This window comes from Eubalaena glacialis, chromosome 19 (genome assembly GCF_028564815.1).
Source record: "Eubalaena glacialis isolate mEubGla1 chromosome 19, mEubGla1.1.hap2.+ XY, whole genome shotgun sequence".
Lineage (NCBI taxonomy): Eukaryota > Metazoa > Chordata > Mammalia > Artiodactyla > Balaenidae > Eubalaena > Eubalaena glacialis.
Window position 1 is genome coordinate 11078187 of NC_083734.1, and position 17393 is coordinate 11095579.

General features: G+C 45.7%; 1 protein-coding gene across 1 annotated transcript; it reads right to left on the reverse strand.

The window, feature by feature from the left end:
- Positions 1-687: 687 nt before the first annotated feature.
- Positions 688-16121, reverse strand: SCIMP (SLP adaptor and CSK interacting membrane protein). The gene is made up of 5 exons (XM_061176864.1): positions 16079-16121; positions 7392-7515; positions 5335-5398; positions 2679-2752; positions 688-863 (listed from the first exon to the last, which is right to left on the reverse strand). Exons 2-5 carry the CDS (start codon positions 7507-7509, stop codon positions 688-690), a joined length of 432 nt encoding a protein of 143 aa, XP_061032847.1. The 5' UTR covers positions 7510-7515; positions 16079-16121.
- Positions 16122-17393: the final 1272 nt, after the last annotated feature.

The window sequence follows — 17393 nt, forward strand, 5'->3', positions numbered from 1 at the left end:
CCTGTGGTCCGGAAGGTGACTTCTGTTCTTTGTTGATTGTTATGGTGCAGCTGGCAAGCAGTGGAAAAACCCTGGCTGGGAACTTGGGTCTCTGTGGTCAGTTTGGCTGACATCATCGAGAGGCCCTGGGGTTTGGGATTGTGTAGGTGGGGAGGGTCCACAAGAACAAAAACACTCCCCCACTCTTGAAGGACACACAAGGCATGACGGGTGACTTGCGCACAAGAGCGCTTAGCTGTAACTACCACCCATAGCCGCTCAGTGTGGGAGATGGGGTGTGGGGGGACAAGACATGTGCTTGGTGAGGGCTGTGCTGGGGATAGGAGCCTGGGAGGCTCTGTACAATCAAACGCCAAGTTTTAAGATCACTTAGAACCACACAAACAGGGGAAGAGTGCCGGGAACTGAGCGTTTCCTTACGGGTGGGGACTGCGGAACCCAGTGGTCCCCCACCTGGAACCTCGCTCAGCAGAAGCTCAAGGCCTGACTCCTCAGAGCTGAGCATGGGAGTCTTTCCTCTGGCTGCAATTATCTGATCACTGACGCTTCTTCATCTACGATTCAGGAGGTGCTTATCTTACAGAGCTCTGTACCATTACCACTGCCTTTCGGACCCGGATACCCACTGAAGTTCGACCATTCTTGACTGTTTAAAATAAGCTGTGTGAACGAACCCTCTTCTGCTTGTCAAAAAGAAGAAACGGTTGTTTCAAGATGATGGTTTTCCGTATGTGCAGGGTTGTCAACGTCATCATAGTCATCTTCAGGCTCAATGTAGCTTGGGACGGCCATTGTCTTCTTATTTCTAACTTTATTTACTGATGAGTATGCAGCTGGTGGCCGACTTAGGGTTTCCTGTGGGGCTAGAATACACAAAAAGGTATTAAATGCAAAGCTATTGTGTGTTTATATATTTTTGACCAGGTGGCTCTGCATGATTTTCATGGGTTTCGGTGATCCTCCCACTTCTTGGTGGACCAGATCCCCATTTTACAGAGAAAACTAAAGCCCAGACATGACACAGTCTCAGGCTCACCCAGGTGAATAAGTGGCAAATATTGGTCAGACATCTTGACTGCCGTGTTTCTTTGCCTCACTGCACTGCAGTAGGAACCATGAAACAGAAGTTTAGACAAGAAGCTGACCAGAGCTAGTAGCCAAATGAATAGTGTTGTGTTTATAGATACTAATTCTCATAAGGAAGTGATACAAACTGTATTTCCTTTTGGGCACGTCCCTCACAGTGACTTACACTGCTTTCCAGAACTATCTATAATTGCTCACGTCCACCATCCCTCTGCTAAGAAGGAGGTGGGCAGTGGTGTTTTCAAAAGGTGGAATTAGTGGAGGATGGGTACATAGCAAATGGACTAAAGTGGTAGGAAAAAGATAGTGAAACAGCTCAGCTCCACCTGTGGTGGGGCCTGGAACTGCCTCACCGCAATCTCATCTTTTCCTAAGAGAACCTGAAAAACAACCACCATTTCATTTCACACAAATTAGATCTGCAGTTAGATCCAAGTTCATCTTCAGGGTCCAGCAGTCACTAGCTGTGTGGCCATGAGTAGGTCGCTTAACTTCTCTGTGCCTCAGTGTCCTCTTCTGTCAGAGGGACATAATAATGTACCTGCCTCATAGAGGTGTTGAGAGGATTAAATGAGATAGTACCTATAAAGTGCCTAGCATGGGACCTGACACACAGTGCCTGCTCAATAAATGTTAGCTAATATTATTATTTATCCATTCAGTTAAAACATTTTCATCCATTACCTACTAAGCTCCAGGCATTGTTCTTAGTGGTGGGTAAACAGTGGTGAACAAGACAAGAAAGGCACCTATTTCCTAGAGTTTATATTATAATGGAGGAGATAGATAATGAACAAATGAAGGATAACTAAATAAGCCCATTTAGGATTATTGCCATAAGCCTCATAAGGAAAATTAGCAGGATTTCTTTATATAGAATGGTCAGGAATGGCCTCTCTGAGGTGGTGACATTTGAACTGACACCTGAAAGGTGCGGTAAAGCCAGCTCTGTATACAGCTTAAGGAAGAACACTCCAGTCAAGGGAACCAGGCAGAGTTTTTCTGATAGGACGTCTGAGAGGCCCAGTGTTCCTTTATACCCATGCTGCAAGCTGGAATTTGAATATGAATTCACACATTGAATATTGGAAGCATTGGTACTTATTCTGCCCCCTTAAAACTTAGTTCATCTCTTTAAAACAGGTTGCTGCCATCTGCAAATTCCAGTGTTATAGACTGAATGTGTGTGTCCCCACAAAATTCATATGGTGAAGCTCTAACCACCAGTGTGGTTGTATTTAGAGATGGGGCCTCTAAGGAAGTAATTAAGGTTAAATAAGGTCATAAGGGTGTGGCCCTGATCCAATAGTATTAGTGTCCTTATGAGAAGAGACACCAGAGAGCTCTCTCCCCTCCATGTGAGGACACAGGGAGAAAGCAGCCATCTGCAAGCCTGGAAGAGTCCTCACCAGAAACCAGATTGGCTGGCACCTTGATCTTGGACTTCTAGCCTCCAGAACTGTGAGAAAATTACTGTTGTTTAAGCCACATTGTCCATGTTATTGTTTTATGGGCAGCCCAAGCTGACTAAACACCAAGATAAATTTATTATTCTACCCTGAATGAGACTGTTATCAACAAAATACACTCACAGGCAACTTCTGGAGAAAGCACACCCCTGGGTGGCAGAGGGGGTAATTGAACTGAGAATTGATTGGTAACATTCCTGGAAGAGAGGAAGAAGAGGAGTCAGTGTTTGGTTTTGATCACGCCTACTGATTTAAAAGAAAACATCAAGGAAAGTGGATAGAGTTGAACATTCAAATCTTGGTCCCTAAAAACTGGAAGCATTTCCTTCCCTTTCTAGGTCTTGTATCCCATTTGTAACTGGCACTCTAAAGAAACCATTTCCTTTAGCCCAGGAACCAGCTGGATTTGAGGGAAGGGAGTTGATGCACTATAACTTAGAGCTCATCTTCCTGTGTTCATCTGAGCTGGATTAGAAGGGGGAGGTAAGCACCAGGTGTATTTTGATTTGAAAAACAGATGTACTCCTAACGCTAAATGTACACACACCATGTGACAGCAATACTGGGTATATATCCTGCTGATCACCAAAAGATACGTTATAGAATGTTCATAGCAGCGTTGTTCATAACAGCCCCAAACTGGATGCTACCCAAATGCCCATCAGCAGTAGAATGGATAAATTCATCATGGTTCACTCCCACAGTGGAATACTCTATGGCAATAAGAATGAACAATCTACGACCACACACAATGAATCTCACAAAAAAAGGCTGAGCAGAAGAAGCTAAACACCAATAACACATACTGTCTAATTCCATGTATATGAAGCATAAAAAACAAGGAAAAATGAGCCTATACTATTTCAGGTAGTGGTTATCCTTGGGGTTTAATGGCTGAAAGGGAATATATGGGGCTGAGGAGCTGGTAATTTTGTTTCTTGATCTGGGTGGCACCTACCAGCTCTGTTCAGTTTGTGGAAATTCATTGAGTTGTACTCTTACCATGTGTACTTTTCTGTTTATATTATACTTCAGTAAGAAGTTTTAATAAAAAGATAGACTCCAAGAAAGCTTCCTTACCCAGACCCCCCATCCCCTCTGTGTACTCTGATTTCCAAACTGGTACTAGATTCTTCTGAGCTGAGTTTTGGCCTCCTGTATGTGCTTAAGTCCCCTGGAATGCAGAAGCGTTTCTGGGGTGAGTGGAGAAGGGGACATGTGGCTAGAGCGCCATCAGTGACCTCACTCCACCCCTCCATGGCTCTTCCCGGGAGAGGAGGGACATTTACCTGACTTGGGGAAAAATCTAGTTTCTCTCACTTTCTCCTCCAGAGCCGGCCTGACTGCCTAAAGCATATATTCTGCTTGAGTCTTCGCCATTCAGAGAAAGGGCCCTGCCCTGTAGGGGAGACCTGAGGCTGTCCAGGGCTGCCTATGTACCATGCAGGAAAGTTTGCCTGGTTTTGAATTAGGAAGCAAACTTGGCCATGGAGAAGAGCCACATTCTGCAATGCCGGTTTTATCCTCAATAAAGGCAATAATTTGGTTACCTAACTGCAGGATACATTTGTCTGACTCCTCAAGGGGATCAGAATTGATGGGGAAGAGATCTATTATTTGCTGAATCCCTTGAGCCCCAACGAAAGTCACTTTAGAATGACTTTATATTTTTTAATTTATTTGTATTTTTAAGAAACATTATTTATTTATTTTAATTTTTACTTAAAAATTTTTTTGGCCACACCATGTGGCTTGCAGGATCTTAGTTCCCTGACCAGAGATTGAATCCAGGCCCTTGGCAGTGAAAGCGCAGAGTCCCAACCACTGGACCGCCATGGAATTCCCTGTGCATAAGTTTTAAAGAAAGGACTGGCCCTGGACCAGCTTCTGGGAGATAATCTCTAAACCCTTGGAATATCCTGCCTGATAAGAGTGTCTTTGTATTAAGGGGCCTTGGGCTAACCAGATAGTTTATGCTAACAATGTGACTGATGGTGAATGCTTACTGTGTTTGCCAGGGGCCCTGGGTCTTTCTGTATCAGTTTGGCCTCAGGAGACTGAATTACCTAAAGTAGGTCATGCAGGCGCTCCTTGCCTTTGTGACTTGCCCTGATAAAAACCCTAGAAACCAAGGCTTGGGTGAGCTTCTCTGGTTGGCAATGCTTCACACATGCTGTCACACATCAGTGTTGGGAGAATTAAGTGCGGTCTGTGTGATTCCCCTGGAAGAGGACAACGGCCCTGGACTCGACCTTATGTGCCTTTTCCTTTGCTGAGTTTAATCAATATCCTTTCGCTGTGATAACCTATAACCTTTTCTGGGTCCTGTGAGTCCTTCTAGCAAATAATCCAGCCTAAATGTGGTCTTGGGGACCCCCGACAGAGATAGCAATCACAAAGCCTCAAAGATGTCAGAAAATACAAAAGTAACGCGAATGGCATATTTTTATTCAGAACAATAGCTTTTAGAAGACTCTACTCGTAATCCAGCTAAAGAAAAGAAGGGTAAACCTAACCCTGAGTGGTGGGCCCAGAACACAGTGCCCGACCCGTGACCTCTATCAAACTAGACGAGACTTGGGAGGACTTGGAGAGCAGAGAGAGCCAGGTGGTGCCCTGCACCCCCAAAGCCCTGAGGTCTCTCCCCTTACAGTGGGGAGAGTTGGCAGACATGATATTTCCCTGGAATTTAAGGCACACATTCTTAGCGCGGGCGCAAGAATGGAAGTGAACAGGTGGTTCTTGAAATTAAAAAGCAGAAGTGTTCCCCCCCACTTACTCATACATCGTTTCTTCATCTCTCTGCTTTTGTTTCAAGGGCTTGGTAATTTCCCATTTCTTGCCTAAGGAAACAAATAAGCGTATTCATTTAGGAAGAATTATCAAAATTTGTGATTTTTAGAGTTTAGAAGAGATTAGAGACCCGGCAGGTTCAGGACATGTGGGAGAAGAACCATCCAGAGGAAACAGACTTAGGGACACAGAGCTCACAAGTGATAGAGCCAGAATTTTTTTTTATAGATGTAGTTACATTTTGTTTTATTTTATTTTATTTTGGCTGCGCTGGGTCTTCGTTGCTGCATGCGGGCTTTCTCTAGTTGCGACAAGGGGGAGCTACTCTTTGTTATGGTGCGTGGGCTTCTCTTCGTGGTGGCTTCTCTTTTTGCGGAGCACAGGCTCTAGGTGCGCAGGCTTCAGTAGTTGCAGCATGCGGGCTCAGTAGTTGTGGCTCGTGGGCTTAGTTGCCCACGGCATGTGGGATCTTCCCGGAGCAGGGATCAAACCCGTGTCCCCTGCATTGGCAGGTGGATTCTTAACCACTGGACCACCAGGGAAGTCCTAGAGCCAGAGTTTTACCCAGGCCGTCTGACCACAGAGCCTAGGCACTATCCAATGTAGGCTGTGCCTGTTTCCTCATTGCCTAGTACTATATCTACCTAGCACGTAGCTGGCATTCAGAAATACTGGTCAAGTGAATAGCCAAAAGTATGGTTGGGAGGAAATGAGATAAAGAATGGGAAAAGCAGTTTGTAAACTGTGATATGCTGGACATGTAAGTTATTATTAATTATAACCTGCTTGTTAATAGGAGTGGGTCAAGTTAAAAGAGAATAGGTAAAGATTTTGTTCAGGATCATATTTTTGTCCATATCTAAAAATGAAATGTTTTAAAAATGTATAGAGAACACTAGGGGCTAGAATACACTTTTTGTATTAAAAAAGACTAATTACCATCAAGGGGTGGAGGGGAAAGAACATTGAACAGGCAGCCCAGTGAACCTGCGTTCTGGTTCCAACTCTGCTACCAATTCCTAGGAGACCTCAACCAAGGATCTGCCTGTCTCTGAACCTTAATTTTCTTATCTCTAAAAAGAGATTGAGAAGAATGACAAAAGTTTTCACTTCTTGAACAGCCCTGACCTTTCAGCACTGGTTCAGCAGGATGCTGAGGCTGTGTCCAGATGCAATGGGAGGACAGTGCCTTGATCATGGAGGGATGCCTGCCCAGGTTACCCCAGGGCAAGATGGCTGTACCTCTCAGTGTATTTACCATCCCCAGGTGTACTCCAGGCCTAGGTCATTATGTAAAGGGATAGGATCTCAAGAAAACACACCATTGAATCAAGGGTTTCATGTTTCTGGAGATGAATGGTAAAGTAGAAACCCATTTGTAGATCATCTAAAGTTACATTTATCCTCCAGGAAGCTGCTTATTTATGTCCGAGAATGCTAAGAACCTCTATCCGAGGCAGATGTAATACCAGAAAATTCAGAGTATGGTCTTAGAGTAGGCAATCATAGTGGTCAAACATGTTGATCATGGAATGAATCCATTTTTCATGCCTCAAGACATTTTTTTAGACCACTTTATTGGGGAATGATTGCCATACAAAAAGCTGTACGTATTTCATGTATACAACATGCATACAACTTGACGTGTTTGGAATCAAGACAGTTTTTGACATTCCATGGACTTGTACTCTCTTTCAAGTTCCAGAGGTAGGATGCTGTGATTGGCAGCCACACTGAAGAGAGATAGCATTAGTGCACAGTGTGCCCTGAAACAGATTCTGCTTTCAGCCAAACCATTGGAGCTGGAAGAGTTCTTGGAGATTAGGTAACCTCCCTCCCTTCACTATGCAGAGGGGGAAACTGAGGCCCAGAGACACAGCTTAGTGGCAGGGCTAGGACTCAAACCCAGAATGCATGATGCTAAATCCAGAGTTCAGCCTATTCAGGCCCAGAACTAATCTTTTGCCCTAAAGAAACCCTAATACACTGATAACCACCTCTCCCCTCCCCTACCTCCACCTGCCCAAATGAGATGCTCATTACCTTGTCTAAACAGATGCCTACAGACACAGAACAGGAAGATGCTCAGGGCCACGGAGACAAAGATGATGGCCACAGCCAAGATGATCCAGAAATTGTCCCTCCACCAATCCGTTGCCATGGGATCCTGAGAAGAATGGAGAGAGAGGAATGAGGCGTGAGTGAAAGGCTTCCTGGGGCGGTGGGGGCAGTTATCTACCATGTTGCGCAGCTGCATCTGCTTAGGGACCAGGCAGGCACTGGTTCACAGTCAAACCCTGCTGATTAGCAGCTGGGAGACCTCAGGCAAGTGACTTAACCTTCTCCAAGCCTCAGTGTCCTCATCTGCAACATGGGAATGATACTGTCTACTACCTCACAGGGAATTTACAAAGATTAGAGGTAAGACATGTACTTATTAGTTACTCTAGAAACTGTAGACGTATTCACTGTTCTTTCTTCTACTGTTAAACATGCAGCAGGAAGGGAAAATGCCATTTAAAGCAATAACTCTCTGCAGTTTTTTTTTTAAATTAATTAATTAGTTAATTAATTAATTTATGGCTGTGTTGGTTCTTTGTTTCTGTGCGAGGGCTTTCTCCAGTTGTGGCAAGTGGGGGCCACTCTTCATTGCGGTGCGCGGGCCTCTCACTGTCGTGGCCTCTCTTGTTGCGGAGCACAGGCTCCAGACGCGCAGGGTCAGTAGTTGTGGCTCACGGGCCTGGTTGCTCCGCGGCATGTGGGATCTTCCCAGACCAGGGCTCGAACCCGTGTCCCCTGCACCGGCAGGCAGACTCTCAACCACTGCGCCACCAGGGAAGCCCCTCTGCAGTTGTTTTTATATCGAAGGGGCAACATAGACTTAATTCATAAAAGGCGAGATAGAATTTTGAGAGCTTTTTTGTTTTTTGAGGTGGGGGTTAGAAAAATACCTTGATGGGTCTCTTTGAGTGAGGCACGGTCAGAGGGAGAAGGTAAAGATGCAAAGCAAACTGAATTAGTAACAGGAACTTGGGGGCTAAAGCCTGGCTGACTAGAGAGGAGGAGAGTCTGGGAAGAGGGTCAAAGCAGAGGGAGAGGTCACGAAGAGAGTAGGTCTTAAATGTTCTCCCCACAAGAAAGAAAGAGTAATTGTGTGATGTGATGGAGGTGTTAGCTATAACACTATGGGGGTAATCATTATACAATATGTAAGTGTATCAAATCAACAGGTAGTACACCTTCAAGTTATGCAATGTTATGTGTCAATTGGAGGTGTTAGCTAACACTATGGGGTTAATCATTATACAGTATGTAAGTGTATCAAATCAACAGGTAGTACACCTTTAAGTTATGCAATGTTATGTGTCAATTACATCTCAATAAAGCTAGGAAAAAAAAAAAGAAGAGAGCAGAAAGTTGGAGCATCAGTAGAAAGTCCCCTTGGTGGAAAATGACCAATGCGTTTGTAGGAAAGTTACATCTAATATTCAGTCTTCAATTGTTGCTTGTAAAATGCTGTGCTGTGATTGTCTTTTCCCATCAAATCTTCAATAAAATTAGACAACAGAAGCTTGTATGAACAGAACCTGGGGAGAAATGACATGTGTGCAGTGGTTTTTCAAGCCAGGGGTGACACACGGGCAAGTAGAACAGCAGCTGCCAGGCTCCAAGTGACGGTGGGGAGCAGGCTGCAGGATGGACTTGTAGGAGTAACCTCCAGGAATTCAGGGAGATCTTGGGTAGGGGCTGGGCTCCCCTCATCTGTGGAATGGACACTTTGCTAGTTCATTTGGATGTTAAAATAAAAATGATTCTTGGGGCTTCCCTGGTGGTGCAGTGGTTAAGAATCCACCTGCCAATGCAGGGGACATGGGTTCGAGCCCTGGCCCGGGAGTATCCCACATGCCGCGGAGCAACTAAGCCCATGCGCCACAACTACTGAGCCTGCACTCTAGAGCCCATGAGCCACAACTACTGAGCCCGTGAACCACAACTACTGAAGCCCACGCACCTAGAGCCCGTGCTCTGCAACAAGAGAAGCCACCGCAATGAGAAGCCTACGCGCTGCAATGAAGAGTAGCCCCTGCTCGCCGCAACTAGAGAAAGCCCGCGCGCAGCAAGGAAGACCCAACGCAGCCAAAAATAAATAAATTAAATAAATAAATTAAAAAATAATAATAATTTATGAGGGTGTATCGCCTATGGCCCTATTCTAAGCATTTAAAAAAAAAAAAAAAAAAAAGAAGATGCCACATATCAGAAGGCAGCCTCTTTGTTCTACAAACCTAAATTGGAATCTCACCTTCTTTAGCTCTAGGGAACCAGTTAGATCAATAGATACATAGATACATGGAATGATGGATGGATGGATGGATGGATGGATGGATAGATAGACAGATGGACAGAAATTTCTTCCCTCCATTTTCTCATTATCTTATTTATTTATTTTTATTGAACTATAGTTGACTTACAATACTTTGTTAGTTTCAGGTATACAGCAAAGTGATTCAGTTTTATATATATACATATATATATATATAAAATATTCTTTTTCAGATTCTTTTCCATTATAGGCTATTACAAGATGTTGAATATAGTTCCCTGTGCTATACAGTAAATCCTTGTTGTTTATCTACTTCATATATAGTAGTATGTATCTGTTAATCCCATACTTCTAATTTATCCCTCTCCTCCTTCCCCTTTGGTAGCCATAAGTTTGTTTTCTATGTCTGTGAGTTTGTTTCTGTTTTGTAAATAAGTTCATTTGTATTATTTTTTTAGATTCCACATATAAGTGATATCATATAATATTTGTCTTTCTCTGTATGACTTCCTTCACTTAGTATGATAATCTCTAGGTCCATTCATGTTGCTGCAAATGGTGATATTTCATTCATTTTTATGGCTGAGTAATATTCCATTGTGTATATATACCACATCTTCTTTATCCATTCAGCTGTTGATGGACACTCATTCTCTTTTCTCTTATTTAAATGTCTCCTGGTTCTTAGTCTAATTTTCCCCTCATATTTTCTATCTCTTCATCTTTTTCTTTTACTCTTGAAGGATTTCTCCAACAAGAAACATAAACATACTCTTTAGAGCTATAGAAACACATACCAGACATAGAGTTAAAAGCTGTGCATCTGAAGAGTATGACTGGACAGGAGGAGGGAAGTGGGAGACCAGGCAGCTGTGACTTTTCACTATAAACCCTCTGAATTCCTTGATTTTTTAACTTTTGCATTTACTTTGATAACATTGAAAAAAGGGCCAGTTAACCATACAGCGTAGATTCCCATTGTTCAGATTTCAAGTTCAAAGAAATTTTATTCTCATCAGATTCTTGGGGAAGAAAGAGGAAGTAGGATGATGTCAAAAAGTGAAACTATGGGTCACTTTTCAGAACGATGCAGAATGGTAAGCATTCTGCAGTTTTTTTCTTACAAATCGAATGGATTTGAATTGCCATCAGGTGTTTCTCATGTGTTCGGTGCGCCAAGCATTCTGCAAGAGCTTTCTCATTGCTCACCTCATTTCATGCTCACCACCATAGCCTTTTCTAGACAGGGGCCTGAGACAGAGGTGAAATGACCTGCCCCAGGTAGGAGGGAGGGCGGAAGGCTTTCTCTCTGTGTCACAGGGCCTTCCTCTGTTGATGTTAGTCATGATGCCTCCAAATCATAAGGAAAGGCCAAATGGGGGTCAAGATACCTTACTTTGAAAGGAGCACTGATGTGGTAGTGATATGGTGGTGTGAGGGCCCAAGGGATTCCCTAGAATGAATGATCAGGGCCCACAGCTGAGAATGAAAGTCCCAAGTTCCCCACAATCTAAGATCAGAGAAATAGCACTCTTCCCCATGGACTGCTGACAGAGGCCTTTTCAACAGAACCAAGAAGAGCTTGTCTTCTTGGAAGAATGCAGCTGAGAGAGGGGGCCCACGAGAACCACATCCCGTTCCCAGTTAGATGTTCTCTGGACTACCAGGCTAGTTTAATAGCCAGGGTGTCCCTAGAGAGGGGACAGGAGCTCTGGGGAGAGATGGCAGGGAGTACAGCCAGTGGGGAGTGTGTCACGGCTGCATGGTCAAGTTCAGGTCCTGGAAAGGTATGGAAGCTGAATCCCACCTGTGTTGCCAGGCCTGGAGTAGATAAGGTTGTGGGGTGCAGACCTCCTGAGAGCTACTGAAGTGTGGGGCAAAGAGGTGTTTGCATGAGAGGATGCTGGCAGCCAGCCCAAAGATGCAGCTGAGTCTCTCAAGGGACCGCAAGGGACCTCTCAAGGGCCAGGGGTTGAGTCTCCACCCAACAGCACAAACTTGATCAGCAGCAATGGCCCAGTGAGGGGAGACTTCCTGGGGAAAACTGTCTGTTCCTGTCTTTCCTCCTCAATCTCATAGAAGGGAAGTAAAGGCAGGGAAGCTAAGGAGCTGAGACAGCCCTCACTCCTCTCTTTACTCCCCTCATTGGGCAAAGGGGGGGAGCTTTGAGTCAAAGATAAGAAGGAAGTTTTCATTTTTATTTATTTGGCTGCACCGGGTCTTAGTTGTGGCACGTGGGCACTTAGCTGTAGCATGTGGGATCTAGTTCCCTGACCGGGGATCGAACCTGGGCCCCCTGCATTGGGAGCGTGGAGTCTTAACCTCTGGACCATTGGGAAGTCCCAAGATGGAAGTTTTTAAATGAGCATGACTAAATTTTTAAAACTGAAATGAGTCTGCTTAGTAATCAAAAGTAACTTAAAAGTTTTGGAATTGGACTGAAATGTCACTGGGGGAGGCGGGAGCCCAGGCAGCAGCGGTCATTAGAAACAAAGTGTATTTGTTTGCTATGGCTGCTCCAACAAATTACCACAGATGCAGTGGCTTAAAACAACACAAAAGTATTATTTTATAGTTCTGGAGGACAGAAGGCCAGCATGATGCCACTGGGCTAAAATCAAACTATGGGCAGGGTTGGGTCCCTTCTGGAGGCTCCACTAGAGAAGCCATTTCCTTGCTCTGTTCAGCTTCTGGAGGCCGCTCGTGTTCCTTGGCTCATGGCCCCTTCCTCCATATTCAAAGCCAGCAATGTTGCATCTCTCTGACAGTTCTTCCCTGGGTTCTTCCCTGGCCACATGTGACCTCCTCTTGCCTCCCTCTCCCACTTACAAGAACTCTTGTGATTACATTAGGCTCACCTGGATAACCCAGGATCATCACCCCATCTCCAGGTCAGCTGATTAGCAACCTCAATTGCGCCTACAACCTTAGTTCCCCTTTGCCATGTAATCTGACATATTCACAGGTTGCAGGAATTGGGATGTGGACATCTTGGGGTGAGTGGGGCACCACACGAACCACTTCAGCTCACACGGCAATAAGATTCTAGTTAAAGTTGTTCCATGGGTTTATACATTTTAAAATTTCATTTTTTTGCCTTCTATTGATGTCTCCAGAAGGGAAAAAAGTCAGTGATAATTCTTCCATCTTTGACCAGAAGCCCACCACAGAGTGCTCGATGTTGCTGACCCAGTGAAGAAGCAGTGGAGACCTGCCACAAGGCTGGGGACAGACACGGGTCTCTTATGAAAAGAAACATTTATCAGCTTGGTGTCAGCCTGGCAGAGCAAAAAGAGCACAAACTTTGGCATCAGACAGAGCTGAGTTGTAATCTTAGGTTAGTCAATCTAGACTTAGACTAGTCTAGTTAACTAGACTAGTTAAATCTAGTCTTGGACTAGCTGTGTTGCCTTTAGCAAATTGCTTAATCTCTGTGAATTCTCTCTTTTTATCTGTAAAATGGGGGTAATAAGAACACCCCCAATACCAGGTTATAATAAGGATTAAGTGATAACATGTATATCACTGGTTCTCAACATTGGCCTCCCATTAGAATCATCGGGAGAACTTTACTAAAACAAACAAACAAAATCCCAGTGGCCAGGCCGCAGGTTGGGAACTTCAGATATTCCTCAAGCTCTTGCCCTGGGGTCTGACACACCAAGGCCCTTGATAGCTAATAACTAAAAGCAGCTCCCATAGTTCTCTTACTCTTCCTTCTTCCATTTATGGTGTCCACCAGATGCTCCCCCAGTTGGCAAGACTGAGGTCAGGCCCTGCAGCTCCCTGACCTCCTCCCAGCAGCCAGGACACCTCACCTGTACTGTGGACTCAGGTCCTCACCCTCCCATGGCCTGGGACCTGCTGACCTATGGTTCAGCGTTGGACCAGCTCTGGCCACGCCGCCCCCCCCCCAAAAAGTCTGAGGTCATATGAAGGTTCTCAAGGCCGGACTTGGACTCAGAGATAAGGCAGGGCCCTGTGAGCCAGAGTGGGGGCCCATGGTACACTATAGACCAGAAGAGGGTAGGATCCAGTGTGGCCCCAGGGCTGGGGCAAGAACTTGAGGAATATCGGAAGTTCCCAACCTGCGGCCTGGCCATTGGGGTTTTGTTTGTTTGTTTTAGTAAAGTTCTCCAGATGATTCTAATGGGAGGCCAATGTTGAGAACCAGTGACATACATGTTATCATTTAATCTTTATTATAACCTGGTGTTGGGGGGTGTTCTTATCACCCCCATTTTACCATAACAGAACTGAAAGCAGAACCCTCGGTCAAGAAATTCCAATATTGGCAAGACCTCAGCTTTTAGCTGTGACTTGTTCCAAATCATAAGAACCTCAATATGAGAATGGATTTTAGAAAAGTAACATACATTATGTGCTACTTTACCATGAGTTCAACCACTCTATAAGGCAGGTCATAATTATAATCCCATTTTACAGATAAGAGAATAGAAACTTAGAAGAGCTCAATTAACTTGCCTAAGGTCGCAGATCTAGTAAGTGGAAAAATCAGAAGCCAAACCCAGGGCCCTAAATTGTGACCACCAAGCCAGAGCTTTGGGAAATGTATGAAAATGCAGATACCAGAGTCCTATGTCCCTACGCTACTCCCAGTTCTGATTTGTAGGTCTGTTGTGGGACTCGGGAGTCAGCATTGTTAACAAGCACTCCAGTTGGTTCTCAGACCTCGGGGAGGAACACTGCATCCAGCCAGCCTGCAGAGCCCCCAGCTGGGGCAGGTGAGGAAGCTGGAGGCTTGTTCCCTGCAACATTCATAGGCAGTAGCAACAGCAGTCGAGTAGAATGAAAGCACTGAAAAAGACTCCTTGGGCTTCCCTGGTGGTGCAGTGGTTAAGAATCCGCCTGCCAATGCAGGGGACTCGGGTTCGATCTCTGGTCTGGGAAGATCCCACATGCCACGGAGCAACTAAGCCCGTGCGCCACAACTACTGAGCCTGTGCTCTAGAGCCCGTGAGCCACAACTACTGAGCCCCCGTGCCACAACTACTGAAGCCCACGCGCCTAGAGCCCGTGCTCTGCAACAAGAGAAGCCACCACAATGAGAAGCCCGTGCACCGCAACAAAGAGTAGCCCCCGCTCGCCGCAACCAGAGAAGAGCCCGCAGGTAGCAATGAAGACCCAACGCAGCCAAAAATAAAATAAATTAAAAAAAAAAAGACTCCTTGAACCCAAAGACCTCTCCTGTTTGCTTGTCACAGTGATGATGGAATTCCATCATCAAGTCACTCTCTTCAGAGCAAAGTTCCACGCTCCCTCCTCTCCCCACTTCCCATTTGCCTGGGTGTGTCAGACACTGAGGAAGAGGAGCTGATTTTTACTAGGGTATGAATGACTTCAATGGAGCCTCAGGATTCCTTCCCCAGGGTGCTGGCAGGAGCAGGGGCATCCTAGAACCCTATCCAGAGTCCTTAGAGGATAGTCATAACCAAATATGACATAGGAATGAAGTTCCTGCAGGACTAACAAGACCCAGGAAGACCCTGTTGTCTGGCCATAGTCCTCCCTGCTTGTCGGGCCCCTCCCTGCTTCACAGATGCTCCCCGCTCCAGAGCTCAGTGTCCTGCACTCTCTCCCCCGCTTTCTCCTCAATCATCCTGTCCTCAGGACAGACTCTGCATCTCATTCACTCCTCTGATAACAGCTTAAAGGGAGCTCTGGTCAGCCTGATGAAAGCCCAGAAGGCAAGGGAAGCCTGAATTTCAAGAAGGGAGGAAAGTGAGCTTGTTTGTTTCAAATACAGAGAGTCAGCATGTTTATATACTGTGAAGGTGTCAGGAAAGAGGACAAAATGAAATACAGGGATAGAAGAGAGAGCAGGAGCTACCTTCAGGGGCCCAGATGGAAGGATCCATTTTTAAAAGGGAACAAGGGTGGAGAGAGGGCTGTGCTGCTCAGGGGAACCAGACTGGGGTGGGGGCCGGAAGCTGAGAGCTCATACCGAAAGCTCCCATTCTCTCTGAATTAGGAAGAGTCAACAGGCGGGGTTCCGGGTTGGGGGAGGGGCAGACATCCCTGCCTCCCCGCAATATGTTATGATCAATATGCTAAATGCATTTTTCCTCCATCTGAGCCTGCCTACTCTTACTGTAACAGCTGTCTGTTGGCTTATTTGATGTTCATTGTCTGTCTCCCACACTGGCCTGTGAGCTCCAGGAGAGCAAGGGCCTAGCCGCTCCCTTTTGCACTCTTTCTAGTGCCTAGAACATCACCTGGAGCGCAGTAGGCGCGCCATACTTATCTGAGAATATACGACTGAATGACCGATGCCCCGGCCTTTTCCGCTCTTTTCCTCCGCCGTTGGCAGACTTCCCCTCTAATGATGCAGAGCAGTAGGCGGTTTGGATCCAGGGTCTGAAATTCTAATTCTAAAGCACCTCACCTGGACACGCGACCTTGGGCAGGCTCGCTGCTCTCCTCCTGCCTTTGGCCGTGGGCGTCAAGCAGCTGGCTGGGAAGCAGAGGCCAGGCAGACGTTGCAGGGTGGAGTGGCAGCTTCTTTCTTCTTACTCAGTCCTCCAGTAGCCTAAGGCACTCGGTTCTGAGTAGTGTCAGGGTAGGAGAGCAGGCTAAAAGCAACCACCACCCCAGCTCTGACTCTCACTTCCCCAAAAGGCATTTCCGGGGACTCAGTGACAGAAATCACATTCACTGTCCGTCACAGGGAATTCTGGGGACTTTGGGTTTATTCAGGAATCTGCTTTTTTTTTTTTTTCCTTTAACCAAGTTCCTCTAAGATGTAGAATTTACAGTGTGACAGCTACACATATATTCACATAAATAAAACACATTTCAGGGCTTCCCTGGTGGCGGAGTGGTTAAGAATCCGCCTGCCAATGCAGGGGACATGGGTTCAATCCCTGGCCCCGGAAGATCCCACATGCTGCAGAGCAACTAAGCCCGTGCTCCACAACTACTGAGCCCATGTGCCACAACTACTGAGGCTGCATGCCACAACTACTGAAGCCCGCGTGCCTAGAGCCCGTGCTCTGCAACAAGAGAAGCCACTGTAACGAAAAGCCCGCGCACTGCCACAAAGAGTAGCCCCCGCTCACCACAACTAGAGAAAGCCTGCGCACAGCAATGAAGACCCAACACAGCCAAAAAACAAAAACCCCAAAAAAACAAAAACATGTTTCACAAAATGTCTTTAGGACACGTGATGCACTCCAACTAACATTTTCTCACCTATACTAGCCGATTTCATGAGAAAAAGTCCTGAGTGTAAACCCCTCAATTTATTTCAAAATGGTCATGCCCTGTGTATTAAAAAACTCGAGTTTTTCTCATGAAAAAGAAATGATCTGAAATAGCCATGAGTCCCAAAAGGTGTGGGTAGAATGCATGTGTTGGGGGGGAATTAGAATTTCAGAAAGTTGGAGTTGGAAGAAGTCTCTGTGGGACGAGGCAGACTTGTAAACAGCTTAGCAGGAAGACGGGGAGACCTGAATATGAATCCAGCTCCTCACTCTCTGCCATTAAGGGCTTCGTGGACTTGGACACAAATCCCTCTACCCGAGGCCTGCACTGTCCAAGACAGCAGCCACTGGCCCTGTGAGGCTATTCCACTGAGCACTGGCTAGATGGCTAGTTGAGGCTGGAATGTGCTATAAGTGTGAAATACACACTGGATTTCAAATATTTGGTACAGAAAGAAGAACATAATAGATCTTATTAATAAAGAACCTGCTGTATAA